General features: G+C 42.6%; 1 protein-coding gene across 1 annotated transcript in view; it reads right to left on the reverse strand.

Moving 5' to 3' along the window:
- Positions 1-17,696, reverse strand: part of TRIM44 (tripartite motif containing 44) — a 159,329-nt gene that overhangs the window by 6,512 nt on the left and 135,121 nt on the right. The window contains exon 6 of the mRNA XM_007450628.1: positions 13,369-13,472. Coding sequence (XP_007450690.1) covers positions 13,369-13,472 — 104 coding nt within the window. The remainder of the gene's footprint in view (positions 1-13,368; positions 13,473-17,696) is intronic.

Genomic DNA, 17,696 nt, shown 5'->3' on the forward strand with positions numbered 1-17,696 from the left:
AAAAAAAAAAAAAAAAAAAAAAAAAGGATACACAGTCTTTCATGTCCCTCATCAGCAAGGATTACCAGCCTGAGAAAAAATGGTGGAATGGCCTGGTGAAATGTCAGCTAAAAGGCCAGATCAGGGACACCTGGCAGGTTAGGACACTGGAGGTGGTATATGGACTGTAGTCTTTGAGCCATTCACTATTGACAAAGAGTCAACATTTGCACACACATTAAGCTAACGTACTGCTGGCAACTCTGCCCACTGGGAGGATTTCCTCCACCATGATTTCTGGGGGCCACCTCTAAGTGGGGCTATAATGTGGCAGCAGCCCATTTTTGGCTAGAGTTGACATTATATTCATGCTTCTAGAACCAAGTCCAAGTCCTATTGGGTGACTCAGAGGGATGAGAGTTTCCAGCGAGGCTCGAAGCCAAAAAGGGCTCTCCAGCTTGTCCAGGCAGCTTCCCTGACACTTAGGCTATAGGAGCCAGCAGCTCTGACGCTGCTAGAGGTAACTATGGCAGATAATGATGCTGCGGGGTTTTCAACAAACTTCAGTAAGAGAGATGCAGCACAGACTCCTGGAGTCCTGCAGCAAGGCCATGCCTTGATTCTGGGCTCTACCAGTGACGAATATCTGACCATGGGACACCAAGTGACTATGTAGCCACAAACGTTCCCTATGATCTGAGTATTATTGGAGCCAGTGAGTCATAAGGTTGGGTGGATACAGCAGTAATCCACTGTATGAAAAATACGCTCCATTCAGGATTCGGCCTGACCAAATCCAGAGGGCACAAGTAACTGACATGAACAGGCGATCCAGACTCTGGTGGCACCTACCTCTTTTGCTGCAATACATCTCTCAACAGAGGAACAGTAGAGAAGGTCGATTGCTTTCCTTGCCATGTAAAGGAGACCTGCTTTTGATTTTCCTATTATTAGGGATAAAAGAAAAAATATTTCACCCTATCAACAGCCACATATAAAATGTCAGAAATACCACAACTGGCAAGGCAGCTGTGCTGCAAGTGAGGCCACCTGATTAAGTTCACAGCAATTTTCCACCACCATTCTCCAAGAAGTGTCTGGGGTTTGCAAAGGCTAGAAAAGTGAATTGAATAGAGATGTGATGGGAGCTACTATCCCTGCATCCTTTAAGTCTTCGATAGTAGCATTCATTTCTGTAATTCCTCTCGAAATGATGTATTGCTTCTGATTTACTATCTTGGCCAGGACAAAAGATAGCTTCCACATGGCCCTTCTTATAAAAATGGCTTTTACCCCATCAGCCAGGGAACCAATGAGAAGGATCTCTTAAAGATAGTCATCCCATTTATGCATTCTAACCAAAGTTATCACTGGGAACCAGAGAAATAAACAAGGGGTGGATTCATAGACTTTCCCCCCAGCGTACTATTACCCTGGCAAAAGACAAAAGGTCTCTTTGGGGAAAGATTGGGGAACTGCTTCCTATATATACTTGAAATGGCATTAGAGGGTCCTTCTTTAGGGGGATCCAATCCCTCCACCTACGGCCTCAGGGTTTGTGAGCTGACTTAGATCTGAAACTGGATGAAGGACAGGTATTAGCCTTTTTCTCTCCAGCTATCAGTACTTTTTCATTATAAAAATTGAGCAACACTCTTGTCCATCTGCCTAACTACTATGAACACCCAGCATCTACTAGCCAATGCCACAAATGCAGGTCAAGGTGCCCTGAGTGCCACTCTGGCCTTATTTTTCTTTTAAATAAATAAATTTATTTAATTTATTTTATGGCTATGTTGGGTCTTTGTTGCTGCACACAGGCTTTCTCTAGTTGCAGTGAGTGGGGGCTACTCTTCGTTGTGGTGCGTGGGCTTCTCATTGTCGTGGATTTTCTTGTTGCGGAGCACGGGCTCTAGGCGCACGGGCTTCAGTAGTTGTGGCACGTGGGCTCAGTAGTTGTGGCTTGCGCACTCTAGAGCGCAGACTCAGTAGTTGTGGCACATGGGCTTAGTTGTTCCATGGCATGTGGGATCTTCCCGGACCAGAGCTCGGACCCGTGTCCCCTGCATTGGCAAGCAGATTCTTAACCACTGTGCCACCAGGGAAGTCCCTCTGCCAATTATAATACTCAGGCCTCTTGCCCTAGTGTTAGGTGCTGTCACATGTTTTTTTTGCCATTCCAGAATCCCACCGTTCCTATTGATATTAGGAAGCCTAGTTCCATGGTAATATCTCTCATCGTCAACCTGGCCTTCAAAGATGCCAGTGCCCCTCTCACTGGTGAAATCTGTTGTCTTAGTGAATGAACCATTGGCTGTGTCCTCCGGGAGCACAGAGTCCGGTGATGGGTTCTCAGGTCTTACTCATAAGTCCATTCTACCATTAGTATTTCCCTGAATATTTTGGCTTCTTCAGTATTCTGCCAAGGCGGTTCTGACATTATGACTTCATTCACTGTATGTCATTGTCATGTCCATCTTTCAAAGAACCATTCTAGGTAACTAGACTGGCTTCAAATACCCTTGTCAAAACACACACAGGTGTGTGCCCTCATACATAAGCCCCATATTCAGCCCCTTCTCCTAGTCTACTGTCCTAAAGATCCACTCCCACATATATTTCTGGATTCCTGTTGGTAAAACTCAGCCAGTTCCTAAAACTTATTTAGGGTGTAGGCAATTTCCCCTGCAGTGGGATTATAATTCCCCACTCAGGCTGTGCTGGGATCCGCCCCTGATTATAGCCTGGGAACAGTAAGACGAATAGATGAAGAGCTTAAGAAGACCAGGCTTCACAGCATGAGGTATTTACTTCAGGTAAGGCCAGTGATTTTTCTGGTATACAGAAAGGGGAGGCTGTTCTCTGATAAAATGGATGGGGCTGCTTTTTCCAGTCGGGGTAGTTCTGAGGAATGTTGATTAGAGAATCTGAAGCTCGTCTACCCAATGTCCCCATCCTATGTCTCAGAACCCCACTCTTTTTCCATCAGGGCTCTACTTTGACATAGATATTTATTACGGTTACACATTTAGTGGTCTTTGTAGTTCTGACCCTTTATAATCAGATCCTTGATCTGATTTTCAGCATGATCTGACCTGCAGGGGTAGGAGATGAAAACTCTAAGGCTACTAGACCAGCCCTCTGGCTTTCACAGTGTGCCTTAAGGTGGCAATGAACAGTCCTGGGCTCGTTCGTTTCTTATTTCAAAGTTTCTAATGCCCTCAAAAACAGTTACTCATGCCACAGTCATTATAATTGTTATCACCCCTTTATTAATCAAGTGCAGAAGCCACCTGATAATTGAAAATTTCACCTCATAAAAATTATCCACAGGTGACAGCTTTAGTAATTGTAATATCACTACTTATCGGAGATTCCACTAACCAATAGCGATGGAAGACTTATTGCATTTAGTCAGGCAGACAATTCCGCACTAAAATCCCATCCTGAGGGTCTGCTTCTTAAGAGCCACTTCTAGTAACAACTGCCTTAGCCTGAGTTTGGTGGAAAATAGAATGTGATGCAAACATTTATTCTCTAACAATTTATTGGGATAAACAATCCCAGGAAAGCAAGATATATGGAAGAATGCAAGAGAGACATGAAAGGAGGGAGAATAATCACTAAGTAATTACTGAGTTGCCTTGAGCTTTGCAAAAACACAAAACGCTGGTGGTTGGTTGATGTCACTGGACGTCATTAGAAACTGCTGTGCTTCTGAACAACCCACCAGGAAGAAAGAAAGGCAAGCAATTTATCTAGTGGTTACTTCTCACCTCATATCTTTGTTTGACGTTTGTGCTAAATGGTGTTGTATTCTGATGCACCTCGGTGGTGCTAAATGGGCCCTCCAAAGGGCCACGGGGAAGCCATAACTTCTGTGGGTCCAATTCACGCAGTGAATTGCATCATTATCTCTATCAGTCAGTGCTGCTAAAGGCTATCCTCACTCTTGTGGATGTAGTAGCAGCAACATATATTTACATAGTACCATGGATTTACAATCAGAAGAACAGTGGGCGCCTAGACAGGGATACTCTGGCCAGGAAGCTAGGCAAGTGACTGAGGCCCAGAGTAATGAGGGTAAGCAGGGTAGAGTAGGTCTGGGGTGGGTCAGGTGTGCCCTGGTTCCTTTTAGAAGAAAATGGCCTTTAGATCACAATTTAGGCACAGTACTTATTCATTGCTACAAGGTGGCCATTGCTTCTAAACCTTTTCATTTGACAGGATGCTTTCCTCTCTTTTAGAAAGATAAATTATGAGTTCATATTGGTATTTCCGATTCCCAGTTGCTTGGGTTTATACTTGTGTCTTTTGTCTTTTATGCTGAAGATCTTTGTAATGACATTAACAAAAGTACTAATTTGTTGATCCTACAATATGCATGTGATAGTTTCAAAACAAAAATATAATCCTACTAACTCTCTGTGTGAGATTGTATTACTGTTCACCCCTATTTGGTGCCAATCTCTGCAGTGCTTCTTGCTGAGAGAAGATTATACATACCTGACATTTTGAACTCAGATTATGTGACTTTCTTTGGCCAATAAAATTGGAGTGGAATAAGAGCGATGGTCACCTCCAGAAAGATGTCTTCTGCCTCAGTGACTGGCAAAATATTTCGGACAGATGCTCTTCCCTTCCTGCTTGGGTCACAGAGGGAAGATGATACAGATCAGAGCTGAAGCCAACATACAATGGACATGTAGCATGGGAGAAAAGAAACTTTTGTCGTTGAAGGCACCAGGACTTGGGTTTGTTATTTTAATAGAACATAGTCTAGTCTATCCTGATTGATATACCACTGAATGCAGTTTAAGATTTCTTCATGGTTCTTTTTAGTCCTTAGGATCTACCCCTTTAAGGACATACTGTCAACATACTGTTTTATAGAGTCATTTGTAACAACTCTTCTTTGGGTGGCTAAACCACCAATCTAATATGCCATTATTATTATGAGTTTCCATTTTTCCAACTTTTATAAATTTCCTCTTCGTCTTTAACTTCAATTTTATTTAAAACATTTACATGGGTACAAATGTAAAACTATACAAGTTACATGCAGTTGTCTAGGTTCCATCCCTGCCCTTCTATCATGTTCCTTCTCTCTCCTTATAGGTCCCCCATTTTTATTGGTTTTTGGTTTATTCTTCCATGATTACCTTTTGATAAGATAAGTATATATGTTTCTATATTCATATTACCCTCCTTTCTTAAATGAAAGATAGCATACTATAAACCCTGTTCTCTAACTTGCTTGTCTTAACAATATATCCTGGAAACTATTTCAAGTAAGTATGTAGAGACCCTTTTTATTGATTTTTATAGTTGTATAATACTCCATTGTATGGATGCACCATAATGTATTCAACCAGTGCCCTATTGATGGACATCTGGATTGTTTCCATCCCCTTACTATTACAATTACTGGCAATGGATATCCTTATACTATGTCACTTTATATTTTTACCAGTTTACTTTTGAGATAGATTCCTGGAACTGGGATTGCTGTGTCAAAGGTTATGTGAACTTGTAATTTTGCTAGATGGTCCAAATTTCCCTCCATGGAATTGTATCCTTTTGCACTTCCACCAGCAACTTAGGACAGAGCCTGTTTCCTGAAAGTTTTATCAACAGAATGTTGTTGGACTATGGATTTTTACCAATCTAATAGCTGAGAAATGGTATCTCAGTGTAGTGCTATCTTGCATTTTTCATATTCAGAGGAAGTTGAGCTCTTACAATATATTTGCACTGGGGTCACTTGGATTTCCCCTCCGCGAAACCATTCATAAACTCTGCCCATTTTTCTATAGAGTTGTTGTTGCTTTTCATCTCAAGTTTTAGAAGTTCTTTATGTGTTAGGAATATTTATCTTCTGTCTAAGATATATGTTGTATTTTAGAGAATACAAAATGGTCTGAGCCTTATACAGGGGAGTTTGGGAACATCTAGCAACATTACTAACGCATCTTCCATTTGGATCCGGCGGCCACACAGAGACACGACCTGATACTGCTGAGTTGCTGACCCAGCAGCTGCTTACCTTTGGGCTTCTTGTTATGCAAGAAAAATAAGCCCTTTAAATTACTGAAACCAGTTTTTAAACTTGTCTTGTTACTTGAAGATGCTTTCCTACTTGAACACATGCATGTTTTTCTACATATTAGACTATTGTAAACATTTATTTACAATAGACATTTGAGAAAAACACTTATTTAAGTGTTTTTCTCTTCTACTAGGCAGGTCAAGAACATCTATTCTTTCACTCCAACCACTATCTGTCACCTCTCTCATTTACCTTTTATGTTTTCTTTCATTTTTTCCCCATCTGATGTTATCTTTATCCAGTGATACAGCTACAAAAATGTAGGATCTGATGCAGAGACTAATGTGAGCCTCCCCAGGGACAACAAGAGTTCCTAGGGAAGCAGAAAGAGGAAATAAGTAGTTTCATTTTTTTTTTCTCCCTTCTATCTTTGGAATGAACACTCTGAGACTAGAAGGTGGATACGTCGGTACTCAGGGCAGTGTGATTGCTACAGCTCTCTATGCCCAAGAGATGTCCAAAGAAATTGTGAATTGACTGGGATATGTACAGAGGCTGGGCCCTGAGCTGGCCTCCACCTAAGAGCAGGGCCCTGGAGGAGGCCAGCTCAGGGCTGCCTTGGCTGTGTATCTTCTTTGGCTACCAGCCCCTTGGCCGTGTAAATGGTATATCTTCTCGTCCTGACCTCTGGAGAGCTCACACATTTCAAGAGTCTGATGCTTTGGCACAGCTCACAGCTGTGCTTATCATTTCATATGGAGGATTCCAGATTTAGCACTAATGCCCATAGACCCTATCCTATAGAAATAAAAGTGCTAGCACCTAGAGATTTATATTCTAGGATATTTATTGCTACATCATTTGTGGTGGCCAAAAATAGTGGAAGCACCATAAATGCCCATCAATAGGGCCAATGAATGATGGTACCTTCAAACAATGGGGCATTGTTTGCTCCTAAAATATCTGTTAGATCTGGACCTGTTGACTTAGAGAGATGGCAATGATATTCTCTACTGGAAAAGCTACTGCAATGAAATGTGTACTGTGTGTTCCACATTTCCTATTTATTTTAAAGGACCAAAAAACTTCCTTTGCTTGTGTCTAGGTATTTGTTTCTATTTTTGAATATTTTGTATATGTCGGAACTGTTTTTTCATGTGTAAAAACTGAGGATAACACTGGTACTTCTTTTAAAGTTGTTGTGAGGATTAAATAAGCTATAGCAGGTAATGTGGTAAAAAAAAAAACACAATGCCTACCTTGTAATAAGCCTTGAGTAACGGTTTGCTGTTATTATCACCATTATTATTTTAAATGAACACAGAGAGAGATATTCCCAGGCTGTTAACATTGGTTACAATGTGGGGGAAGAGCAAGTTGGAAGAGAGGGAGATAAATTTGTGACTTTCACAAAATGCAAATATTATTTAAGGTAAAAATCAAAGTGAAAAGGTGGAAATTAATATTCTAAGTTATATCTAGAATGTTATAAGGAATATGAAAGAACTGTATATGCACGTGGAAAAAATAAAAATATTGATTGAATTAGGTGACTGAAGTGTAGGCAGTTTTTAATCTCAGATCCTGTGGTTATCTCAACATTGTTCTTCCTATCAACTATTTTAAAAAGGGGGCCTCATATAGCTCCTGGCACACAGATGCTCAATAAATGGTAGCTATTGCTAAAATAATTTTATAAGAACTGCTTCCCTTGCAGCTTTCCATTCTTGAGTTCCTTCCAAAACACCTATGGCTCCTCCCAGTAGCCCTTAATGAACTCCTCTCTACCAAATGGCATAACTACTGATCATTCCTGTTTGCAGAGTTGTTTTGGTCCTGTGACACTAAGCCAGCACGGAACCATGATTGACATCGTTGCCAATGATTGAGCTGCAAAAGGCAGCAGTGCCTGATCCTGAGGCCCTGTACCTACCGCAGCCTAATCTACGCAGTGGACATGGGAGGCATAGCCTAATTTATCTTTTGACATAACACAGAGCCAATTTTGCAGAATGGAGCTCCAACCCCTGGGAAGTCACTCTGGAGAGAATAAAATTTTGGTGTCAAATCATCTTCCATTTAACCAGATAGGGCACACCAAGCTCTAGTAACGTAGACCAGAAGAAGTGTAGGCCAAGGGGGAGAGAGGCCTAGAATGGGTGCTAGAGGACGGAATGATGAATATTGGTCATGGCCTTGGGACCAGCACAGTGGGGAATGTAGCTTTGCTCTATTAATCTTCTTGCCTTCAGTTTTACTGGAAATTTAGACTGGCTATAACCACGAAGGGACTCTGTGACTGACTAGATTGGAGAAGTGAGGGCATTTTGTTCTCAAAAAATAAACTGCATGCCTCATATTATCATCTGGAAGAGGATGTAAAGGGAGGATCTGAGGGATCTGAGGGACTCAAGAGGTGCGATGTGTTGGATACATCTCAGGGGCCTCCTCAGATTCCCCTGACTTCACCTGCTTTCTCGGATTCTTTCGGCTCCACCTGCAACCTGGCCCCTCAGCTGATGGCTCTCTCTTGGCCGTCACTTCCCTGTAGGCCTCCTGAGGCTGACCAAATGCTCATGGCGTATCTGGTTCCTCCCACCACTTCCAGACTCAGACATAACACCACACCGAAGGGCACAGGCCTTACCAAAAACTCTCAAAGGGGCCCAAATGATGTGGCCCGGAAATGTGTAGGAATTCACTCCACACGGGGCAACCTTTGATCAATGGGAAATAAGAGATGGGAGGGAACCTGACAGATAAATTCCCCCTCATTCCTTTCTTCAACTGACTGCTCCAAGAGACAGTTTCTCCGCATAACCTGACTCCCACAGGGCTGAACACTTCACCCGCTGAGCAAGCTGCTGTGTCTTCTCTCAGCTCATCCTGAGGCAGTGGTCTGCTCAGTCATCATCATCTTGCATTGCTTTGCATTCTTGCTGCTTTACTTCCCTTTTTCTTCACTCTTACTGCCCTAGATTCATACATTACAATAAAACTATCAGCACATCATCCTTACCTCAGGCTCTATTTTCTAGGGTACTTTGGTAGACAGAATAGTGGTCCTTGAAAGACAGCTACATCCAAATCCCAGGAGCCTGTGACTATGTTACCTTACAAAGTAAAATGGACTTTGCAAATATGATTAAGTTAAGCATCTTCAGATGGGGAGATTATCCTGGATTATCCAGGTGACCGCAGTGGAACCACAAGGGTCCCTATGAGAGAGAGGCAGGAGGGTTAAGGTTAGGAGGTGATGTGATTATGGAATCAGAGATCAGAGTGATTCAGCCATGAGCCAAGGAATGTGGGTGCTTGTAGAGGCTGAAAGGTGAAAGGAACTGCCTTCCCTGGAGTCTCCAGAAGGAACCCTAACAACATTTTCGACTCGTTTCAGACTTCTGACCGCCAGAATTGTCAGAGAACAAATCTGTGTCGTTTTAAACCACTAAGTTTGTGGTAATTTGTTATGGCAGCCATAGGAAACTAATGCAGGAACCTTGGCTAAAACTTCTCAATACCCTGGTTTTCTGCAAAATCCTATTTTGCATGAGTAAGGTTCAATGTCACATTGTACTTTCCCTATGAATTCCTTCTGTGAACACATCCTAGTCTCTTCTCAGGCAGATGCATGCCCTGGGTGGACTAATGCAAAGATTTATTCTCTGAAAGGCAACTGTTTTCCTATATGTTTATATATCCATAAACAACAAAAACAGGAAGTCCGGAAGGAGATATTAATAATGGCAGCAGGTGACTCATTTCCTGCCTTGAACTGTTATGGATTTTCCCAATTATCTCTAACAAACAGACATTTCTTTTATAATAAAAAACATCCTTTTAAGTGATTAGATATGAGACAGTCTAAGTATTTACACCATTCTCTGGTTCTTGAGCAGTTAATACAAAGAATAGACCACCATGAGCTGGAAGGATATGGGAAGGTTTCATAGAGCAGGGAAGAATTTGAGCAAGGCGTGGAAGGATGGGTATTTGAGAGGTAGAGAAGCAAGGGAAAGGGGCATGATGTGAGTCAAGAAGAGTGTATTTTCCTAGGTTAATAAATAAGTGCATTTGACTTAAGAGGAACGTCTGCAGAGAATATAATAACAACACAAAGAAAAAACTAATTTACCCAGCAGATACTTTTTGCTGGATACTGTACTAAGTGCTTTGCTAGATCATCTAATTTAATCCTCCCAACAGTCTCATGAGGAAGGTTCTATAAATATCCTAACTATATAGAGGAGGAATAGATGCCATTAATTGTCCAGCAAGTGATAGTTCAGATTTGAACCCCATAATCACTCCAGAGCTTAAGTTTGAGAGATGGGTTGGACATGTAGGCTGAATAGAACCCTTAAGGTCTTGAAATATCAAGTGCATTAATTTTCTATTGCTGCATGCTAGGGACCAAGTGTGTGTATCTTCCCCAAAATTCATATGCTGAAGCCCTAACCCCCAGTGTAATTGTACTAGGAGGTGTGGCCTTTGGGAGGTAATTAGGTCATGAGAGTGGGAGCCCTCACGAATGGGATTAGTGTCATTACAAGAACAGAGGCCAGAGAGATGATCTCTCTCTCCACCATGTAGGACAGAACAAGAAGACAGCCATGTGCAAACCAGGAAGAGGCTCCTCACTGGAACCTGATCATGTTGACACCCTGATCTTGGAATTCCCAGCTTTCAGAACTGTGAGAAATAACCTTCTGTTGTTTAAGCCATCTATCCTATGGTAGTTCATTAAGGCAGCTTGAACTAAGACATTGCATAACAAACTGCTAAAAATTTAGCAGATTGAAAGAACACTGCTTATTATATCATAGTTCTGTAGGTCAGAGGTCCTGGTAGGCTCATCTGGGGTCTCTGTTTCAGAGTCACAAGGCAGAACTCAATATGGCAGTGTTGGCCAGATTAGGCTCTTAACCAGAGGCTCTGGGGAAAAATCAGCATCCATGCTCCTTCGGCTGGTGGGATTCAGCTCCTTGTGGTTGTGGGACTGAAGTTCCTGCTTCCTTGCTGGCTGTTCTTGAATCCTTCCTGTGCTTCTAATCTCTGATTTCCTCTTCTGCTACCAGCTGGAGAAAATTCTCTGCTTTTAACAGGCTTATATGATTAAATTAGGTCCAGCTGGATAATTTCCCTTTTGCCGTATAGCATAACTCTGGGAGTGATAACTCATCCTATTAACAGGTTCCAACCACACTCAAAGGAGAATGGATTATATAAGGATGAGTGTCACTGGCTCATTTTAAGAATTCTGCCTACCACCACTAGGCTAAGAATTTGAAGTTTTGTTTTGGTCAAAAAGAATTTTTGTTGAGGGATGCACCTTGCTGAATAGTGGGGTTTAGAAAGATTACTGGGCATTAATGTATAGGAGGGACTGAGGTGAGGAAAGAGTAAAGACAGGGAGACTGAAAGAGCAGTGCTAGGATGATTATGGCCTAGACTAGGGTAGGCTTGGGGGAAGCTGAGAGAAGACAGATAGGATAGAAATTAAGAAGAGAGACTTCCTAGGCCTGGTGATTCATTCTGTAGGATTTTGACCTTTTGGAACACTTTCGTATCCATTATCTCATCTGATCCTCATTACACACCTGTAAAGAAGAGACATTATTCTCTCCTTTTGACAAATGAAGAAACTGGTAAGTCCCCGAACATCTCTGTGCTTCAAAGGTCATCCTGTGGATGTGTGATCCTGGCCATTTGACTCAGCCCCACTCTTCCTGGAGCTCAGGAAAAGGAAATTGTGCGGGATAGATTTATGGCCTTGTTATCATGTGCCAACCCTGTTCCTGCCATCTACCCTTGCTTGTACCTATGGGTGGTCCCTTCCTAAGTGAAACATCTAGAGGGATCTGATGGACAAGCTATGACTGAGGGTAGGAGAAATTCCTTTCCTACTCCGGAACCCCCAGCATTCTCAGCGAGGCTGTGAGGAGGGAGGAAGGGAGGGGAGAGAAGAGAGAGGGCGGCACCGGGAGGATTTTCTCATCCCTGTTAGAAAGGAGATGGGGGAGGAAGAATTCTTTATTTTTATTTTTTAAAAATCATCACTTTGAGGGGGGCTTCCCTGGTGGCACAGTGGTTGAGAGTCCGCCTGCCGATGCAGGGGACACGGGTTCGTGCCCCGGGCTGGGAGGATCCCACATGCCGTGGAGCAACTAGGCCCGTGAGCCACAACTACTGAGCCTGCGCGTCCGGAGCCTGTGATCCGCAATGGGAGAGGCCACAGCAGTGAGAGGCCCACATACCAAAAAAAAAAAAATCTATGGGATGCAGCAAAAGCAGTCCTAAGGGGAAAGAGAGGTGGAGCAGATGTGAGAAGGGAGTGAAAGGGGGTGTGGAGTCGCCAGATGACATCTATTCTAGTATATCTAGTAGCCAAATGACACCTATTGATTATAAGGAATATAAGACTAGAGAAGAAAAATTAGCATTACAGAGGAGCAAAAAGGGAAAAAAAGTCACTAATAATCCCACCAGGCAGAAATAGCCCCTTTTAAGATTTTACAGCCAAAGTTTCCAAGTTTTGTACATGAATATGTGTGTCCTGTAACAGGTACCTACTGTTCTAGAAATCTGCTTTTGTGGTTGATCAATACTTACGACAGCTGTCAGCTGTCCCTGGAGCCAGTAGGAGTGGATGCCTCTCCAAGCAGTCTCCTGCAGGGGCTATTCCCCCTCCTCCGCTTCCCCCGTGACCAGTGGACAGGCAGCAGGCAAGCCCCGTCTTCCTCTCTCTCCAGGAAAGCAGTCCACTTAGCCATCCCTAGACTGCCTATTCTTCAGAAACAAATCACTCCCTCCACCAAAACAAAAACAAAAACAAAAAACACTCCATTAAGAAACTCATCTCAGTAACCTCAGCCTTAAATGCTTGCTTTTTCTCCAGCCTGCCTGAACAGGAGAAAAGCAGAAAGGAGAATTTTAAATGGCACATATTGATTGGCTTGGCTCACCAAAAGAAGGCACTTTTACCAGCTTTTCAAATTACAATTTATTCAATAGTGAGAAAGTAACTCATTTTGAGAAAGCACTCTGACACCCTTAGGAGTTGCTTTCTCACCACTTAAATTTTATCATTATTATCGTTCACTCATTCTCTGGAAGCCACTGGGCAGAGCACAGTTCTTGGCACTTAGGAGGCAATCAATAAAGGCCGTTGAATTAATGAGACTATAGCTGTCAGGGAAATTCAAATTCCAGAGACTTGGGAAATTTGATGCGGGCTGAAATGAGATGAACTCCTGAGGCTTATCCCCTTTGATAGGTACTGGGAAGAGCACATCGTTTAGAATCAGCCTGACCTAGGTTCACATCCTGAGCCTTTTTACCTCTGTGAATACTTCATATTTCTGAGCCTTTGCTTCCTTGGGATGGTTATCCTTCCTGCGTGCTTCTTGTGAGGATTCAAACAGATGCTCCCCATCAAATGCACCTATGGGACCAGAACAAAGATGTCAAAATACTCTTGCAGACTCGTGCTTCTAGATCATGTTTTGCTGGAGACTGGGGTTTGATTTCCCAAAAGGGGAGGCAGCTATATCTTGAGTCCCCTAAACTAGTTGTTGAATTTTTTGAAAAAAAGTTGCTTCTCTTTACTTCTCACTTCCTCTTCCTTACCCACAATTCCAGAAGCTGCCACTAGGGCTAGAGCAATGGGTCGACTCAGAATTGCAGGGGAACCTACATTGGATTGTTGGCTTGAAGAGTGCATAATTTTTGTATACATTCCCTCCCCCGTTTTTCTATCTTCAAAAGATCTGAATTTCTTTACCCATAATAAAAGGATCTGTTTGTGTATTAATTTCTCAATTATTTCATTGTCAAAGTTGTGGGGTGCATCTTTGCTTGGGGCTGTCAGTTGTAGGTGAGAAAAAAGATAAACGGGGGGGCTTCCCTGGTGGCGCAGTGGTTGAGAGTCCACCTGCCGATGCAGGGTACATGGGTTCGTGCCCCGGTCCGGGAAGATCCCACATGCCGCAGAGCAGCTGGGCCCGTGAGCCGTGGCCGCTGAGCCTGCGCGTCCGGAGCCTGTGCTCCGCAACGGGAGAGGCCACAACAGTGAGAGGCCCGCGTACCGCAAAAATAACAAAACAAAACAAACAAAAACGGGGGAATATTTTGCAAGTTTCTGGATTCTTGCACTGCGATCAGTTGATGGACAACTTGGGAGAGGTTTACTGCTGAATGTTCTGGGATGCTTAATGAGCTTCCAGAAGATAAGTGGTTAACTCTTAATTCTAAACACTGGAATTACGAACAAAGGTCATAGTGGTGTGGAAAAGAATTTTTTTTTTAGTTGCATGGGGTTTTCTTTCATTTTTAATTTTCATTCATTCAATTCATTTTACTCCATTCTATTTCATTTCTTTCATTTATTCATTCTTTTTTGGGACCTCCCCAGTGGTCCAGTGGTTAAGAATCTGTGCTTCCACTGCAAGGAACAGGGGTTTGATCTCTGGTTGGGGAACTAAGATCCCGCATGCTATGTGCAGCCAAAAAAAAAAAAAACCCTTTATTATTCATTCCTTTCATTTCATTTTCTTTCTTTCAAACATTTATTGGGTGTTACATTATGTGCAGCACAGCTATATTTAGGCCCTGGAGATATATCTGGGAACAAAACAAATGGAGCCTTTGCCTCATGGAGTTGATATTCCAGTGGGGAAGACAGACAATTGAACAATAAACAAACATAGGATAATGGCAGGTAGTAATAAATGTTTCAAAGAAAAACAAAGCAAAGTAAGAAGTTAGCCCATTATGAAGGTAGTATTAGGGCAAAACAACAGAGGACAAAGACAGAGTAAGCCTTTGAAGAGATCTGGGGGTGAAATAATGTTCTAGACAAAGGAAATAGAAAGTGAAAAAGGCCCTCAGGCTGTGTGGATACAAGGAGCTGGGAGGTCAGTGCAGCCAGAGCACGTGGAGCAAAGCAGGAAGTGGAGGGACATAAAGTTGGAGATGTGGCAGGGCCCCGAGCACATGGAACCTTAGAGGATGCGGAGATGACTCGGGATTCTATTTGAAGTTTGTTGGGAAATCATAAAAAGGTGTCGTAAAAGGGTTGCATTGTGTCCCCCACAAATTAGTATGTTGAAGCCCTAACTCCCAGTACCTCAGAATGTGACTGTATTCATAGATAGTGCCTTGATAGAGATGATTAAGCTGAAATGAGGCCATTAGGGTGGGCCCTAATCCAATACAACTGGTCCTTATAAGAAAAGAAAATTTGGACACACAAAGAGATACCAGAGATGCACGTGTATAGACAAAAGGCCACATGAGGACACAGTGAGAAGGTGGCCAACCACAAACCAAGGAGAGAGGCTAAAGAAGAAATCAAACCTGCTGACATCCTTTTTTCTATTTTTTTTTGAATTTTTGAATTTTATTTCATTTATATTTTTATACAGCAGGTTCTTATTAGTTATCCATTTTACACATATTAAAGTATCTATGTCAATCCCAATCTCCCAATTTATCAGACCACCACCACACCCCTGCCACTTTCCCCCCTTGGTGTCCATACGTTTGTTCTCTACATCTGTGTCTCTATTTCTGTCCAAACCTGCTGACATCTTGATCTTAGATTTCCAGCCTCCAAAACGATGAGAAAATAAACTTCTGGTGTTTAAGCCACTCAGGCTGTGGCTTTTTATTATGGCAGCCCTTACAGACAAATACAAATGATATCAAAGCCTAGATTGCCACAATCTGACTTTAATTTTCAAATGATCAATCCAGCTGATATGAAAAGAAGACTAGTGGGAAAAAGTAGAGTCAAGGAAACCAGTTAAGAGGCTGCTGTGGTGATGCCGGTGAAAGGGCCCATGGGCTGGACCAGCTTGGTAGTAAACGAGGTGATGAGTCAGGCAGATTTTGCAGGCAGAGCAAACAGGGTTTGTGGGCAAGAGAGGAATTAAAGCTGCTGGCAAGGTCAGGCTTGTTCAGAATGTCCACTCAGTCCCTGGCTAAAATCACTCATATCCTGACCCCCAAGAGGTTCTGGGTACTGTGACAAGCTCTTAAAAAAAAAAAGAAGTAAAACAACCTCCTAAGATTTTGGAGCCAAACCTGTTTTAGAAGGAGCAAAAGAAAGACAGAGGCTACTGAAAGAAAGGAAATCCAAGTATGGTTCTAGAGTCAGAACGCTTGGGTTCAAATCCTGGATTCACTTCTTACTGTTTAACTTTAGAGCAAGTTATTTAAATTTTCTAAATCTCAGTTTTTTTCATCTACAAAATGAGGATGACAATATCTACTTCATGGGCCAGTGTGAGAATTAAATGAAGTATTTATGTAAAGCTCTCAGCATCGATTTGGCTTACAGTAAATGGTCCATAAATGTGATGTATTGGTTAGCTCTTGCTGTGTAACAACGCCCTCCCCCAAACTCAGTGGCTTAAAATATGAAGCATGTATTGTTGCTCATGAATCTACCTGTCAGCTTTATTTTTAAGGGGGCCAAGCAGGACTAAAAGAGATGTGCTCTGTTTCCAAAGGGCCTGTAAACTATGCAAACAGTGGAAACACACGCACAAGCTCACAAATCTTTGCACAGGTTATAGGAGGTTGTGAGCGTGGACTAGGACTGGCTGGGGGACCTGAGTTCTCATTGGGCTGTGTGATTTGGGGCAAGTTTTGTCCCTCACTGTGCCTTCATTTCCTCCTACATAAGGAGAAGAGTTGGATGAGACAATCTCGAGGCTTTCCTCCAGATATGAATTCTCTTGAATATATGTAACACACCTACCTACCTGTGTCTGAAACAAATAGGGAGTTACTTGTCTTATACAAATCCAGAGTTAAGCAGTCTGGATTGATGTGGCAGCTGAATGACATCATAAGAACAAGTTCTTTTTGGTCTGTCTGTTCCACCACCCTTAGAGTGTAGGCTGGTTGTCTTGTGGTGCCAAGGTGGTCACTGCACCTCTAAACATCACATCTTTGTTCTAAGCAGGCAAAGGGAAAAGACAGAAAGAGAACAAACATTTATACCAGCGGAGTCTGTTTCTTTTTACAAGGGAAGAAAGGGCTTCCCTGGGAGCCCCATCCTGATGATTTACGCTTATGTCTTATTAGCCAGAACTGTTCCTCATGGCTACTGAGCTGGAAGGTGGCTAAGATTTCTGAATGGGTATCGAGTCAGCCAACTCACGGTGTCGGCTGCAAACGCTAACCGCAAATTCACATAGTCCCGAGAGGGCACCCTTGGGTTACCCACAGGAGCTCTGGCCAGTCAGCTGGCTTCATGGTGGCCTGCAGAAAGGTTGTTCCCCTGGTAACAGTACTCACATAATCCCAAGAGACTAAAAATTCCAAAAGAGAAAGACATCGTTTGCTTGATCTCAGCTGGAGCTTCAGGACCTAATTCAGGGCCTGGTACATTATAGCTGCCTGACAAACATTTGTGAATGAATGAATTGCCCATCAATGAGTATGGATTTCAGTGGACTGGGGCACTTGGGGAATGAGGGATCAGGATAATTGGATTTTCTGGCAGCTTGAGGGTGAAGCAGAAAAGCTTACGATTTCAAATTAATTCCGGCAACACTGAGTGCCTTCCACATCCAAGGGTCCAAGGTAAAAAACAACAACAACAACAAAACAACAGCTCATGTGCTATATATGTGTAATGATCAGGATCTCAGCAGGA

The sequence above is a fragment of the Lipotes vexillifer genome, unplaced genomic scaffold (assembly GCF_000442215.2).
Source record: "Lipotes vexillifer unplaced genomic scaffold, Lipotes_vexillifer_v1.1 scaffold980, whole genome shotgun sequence".
NCBI lineage: Eukaryota > Metazoa > Chordata > Mammalia > Artiodactyla > Lipotidae > Lipotes > Lipotes vexillifer.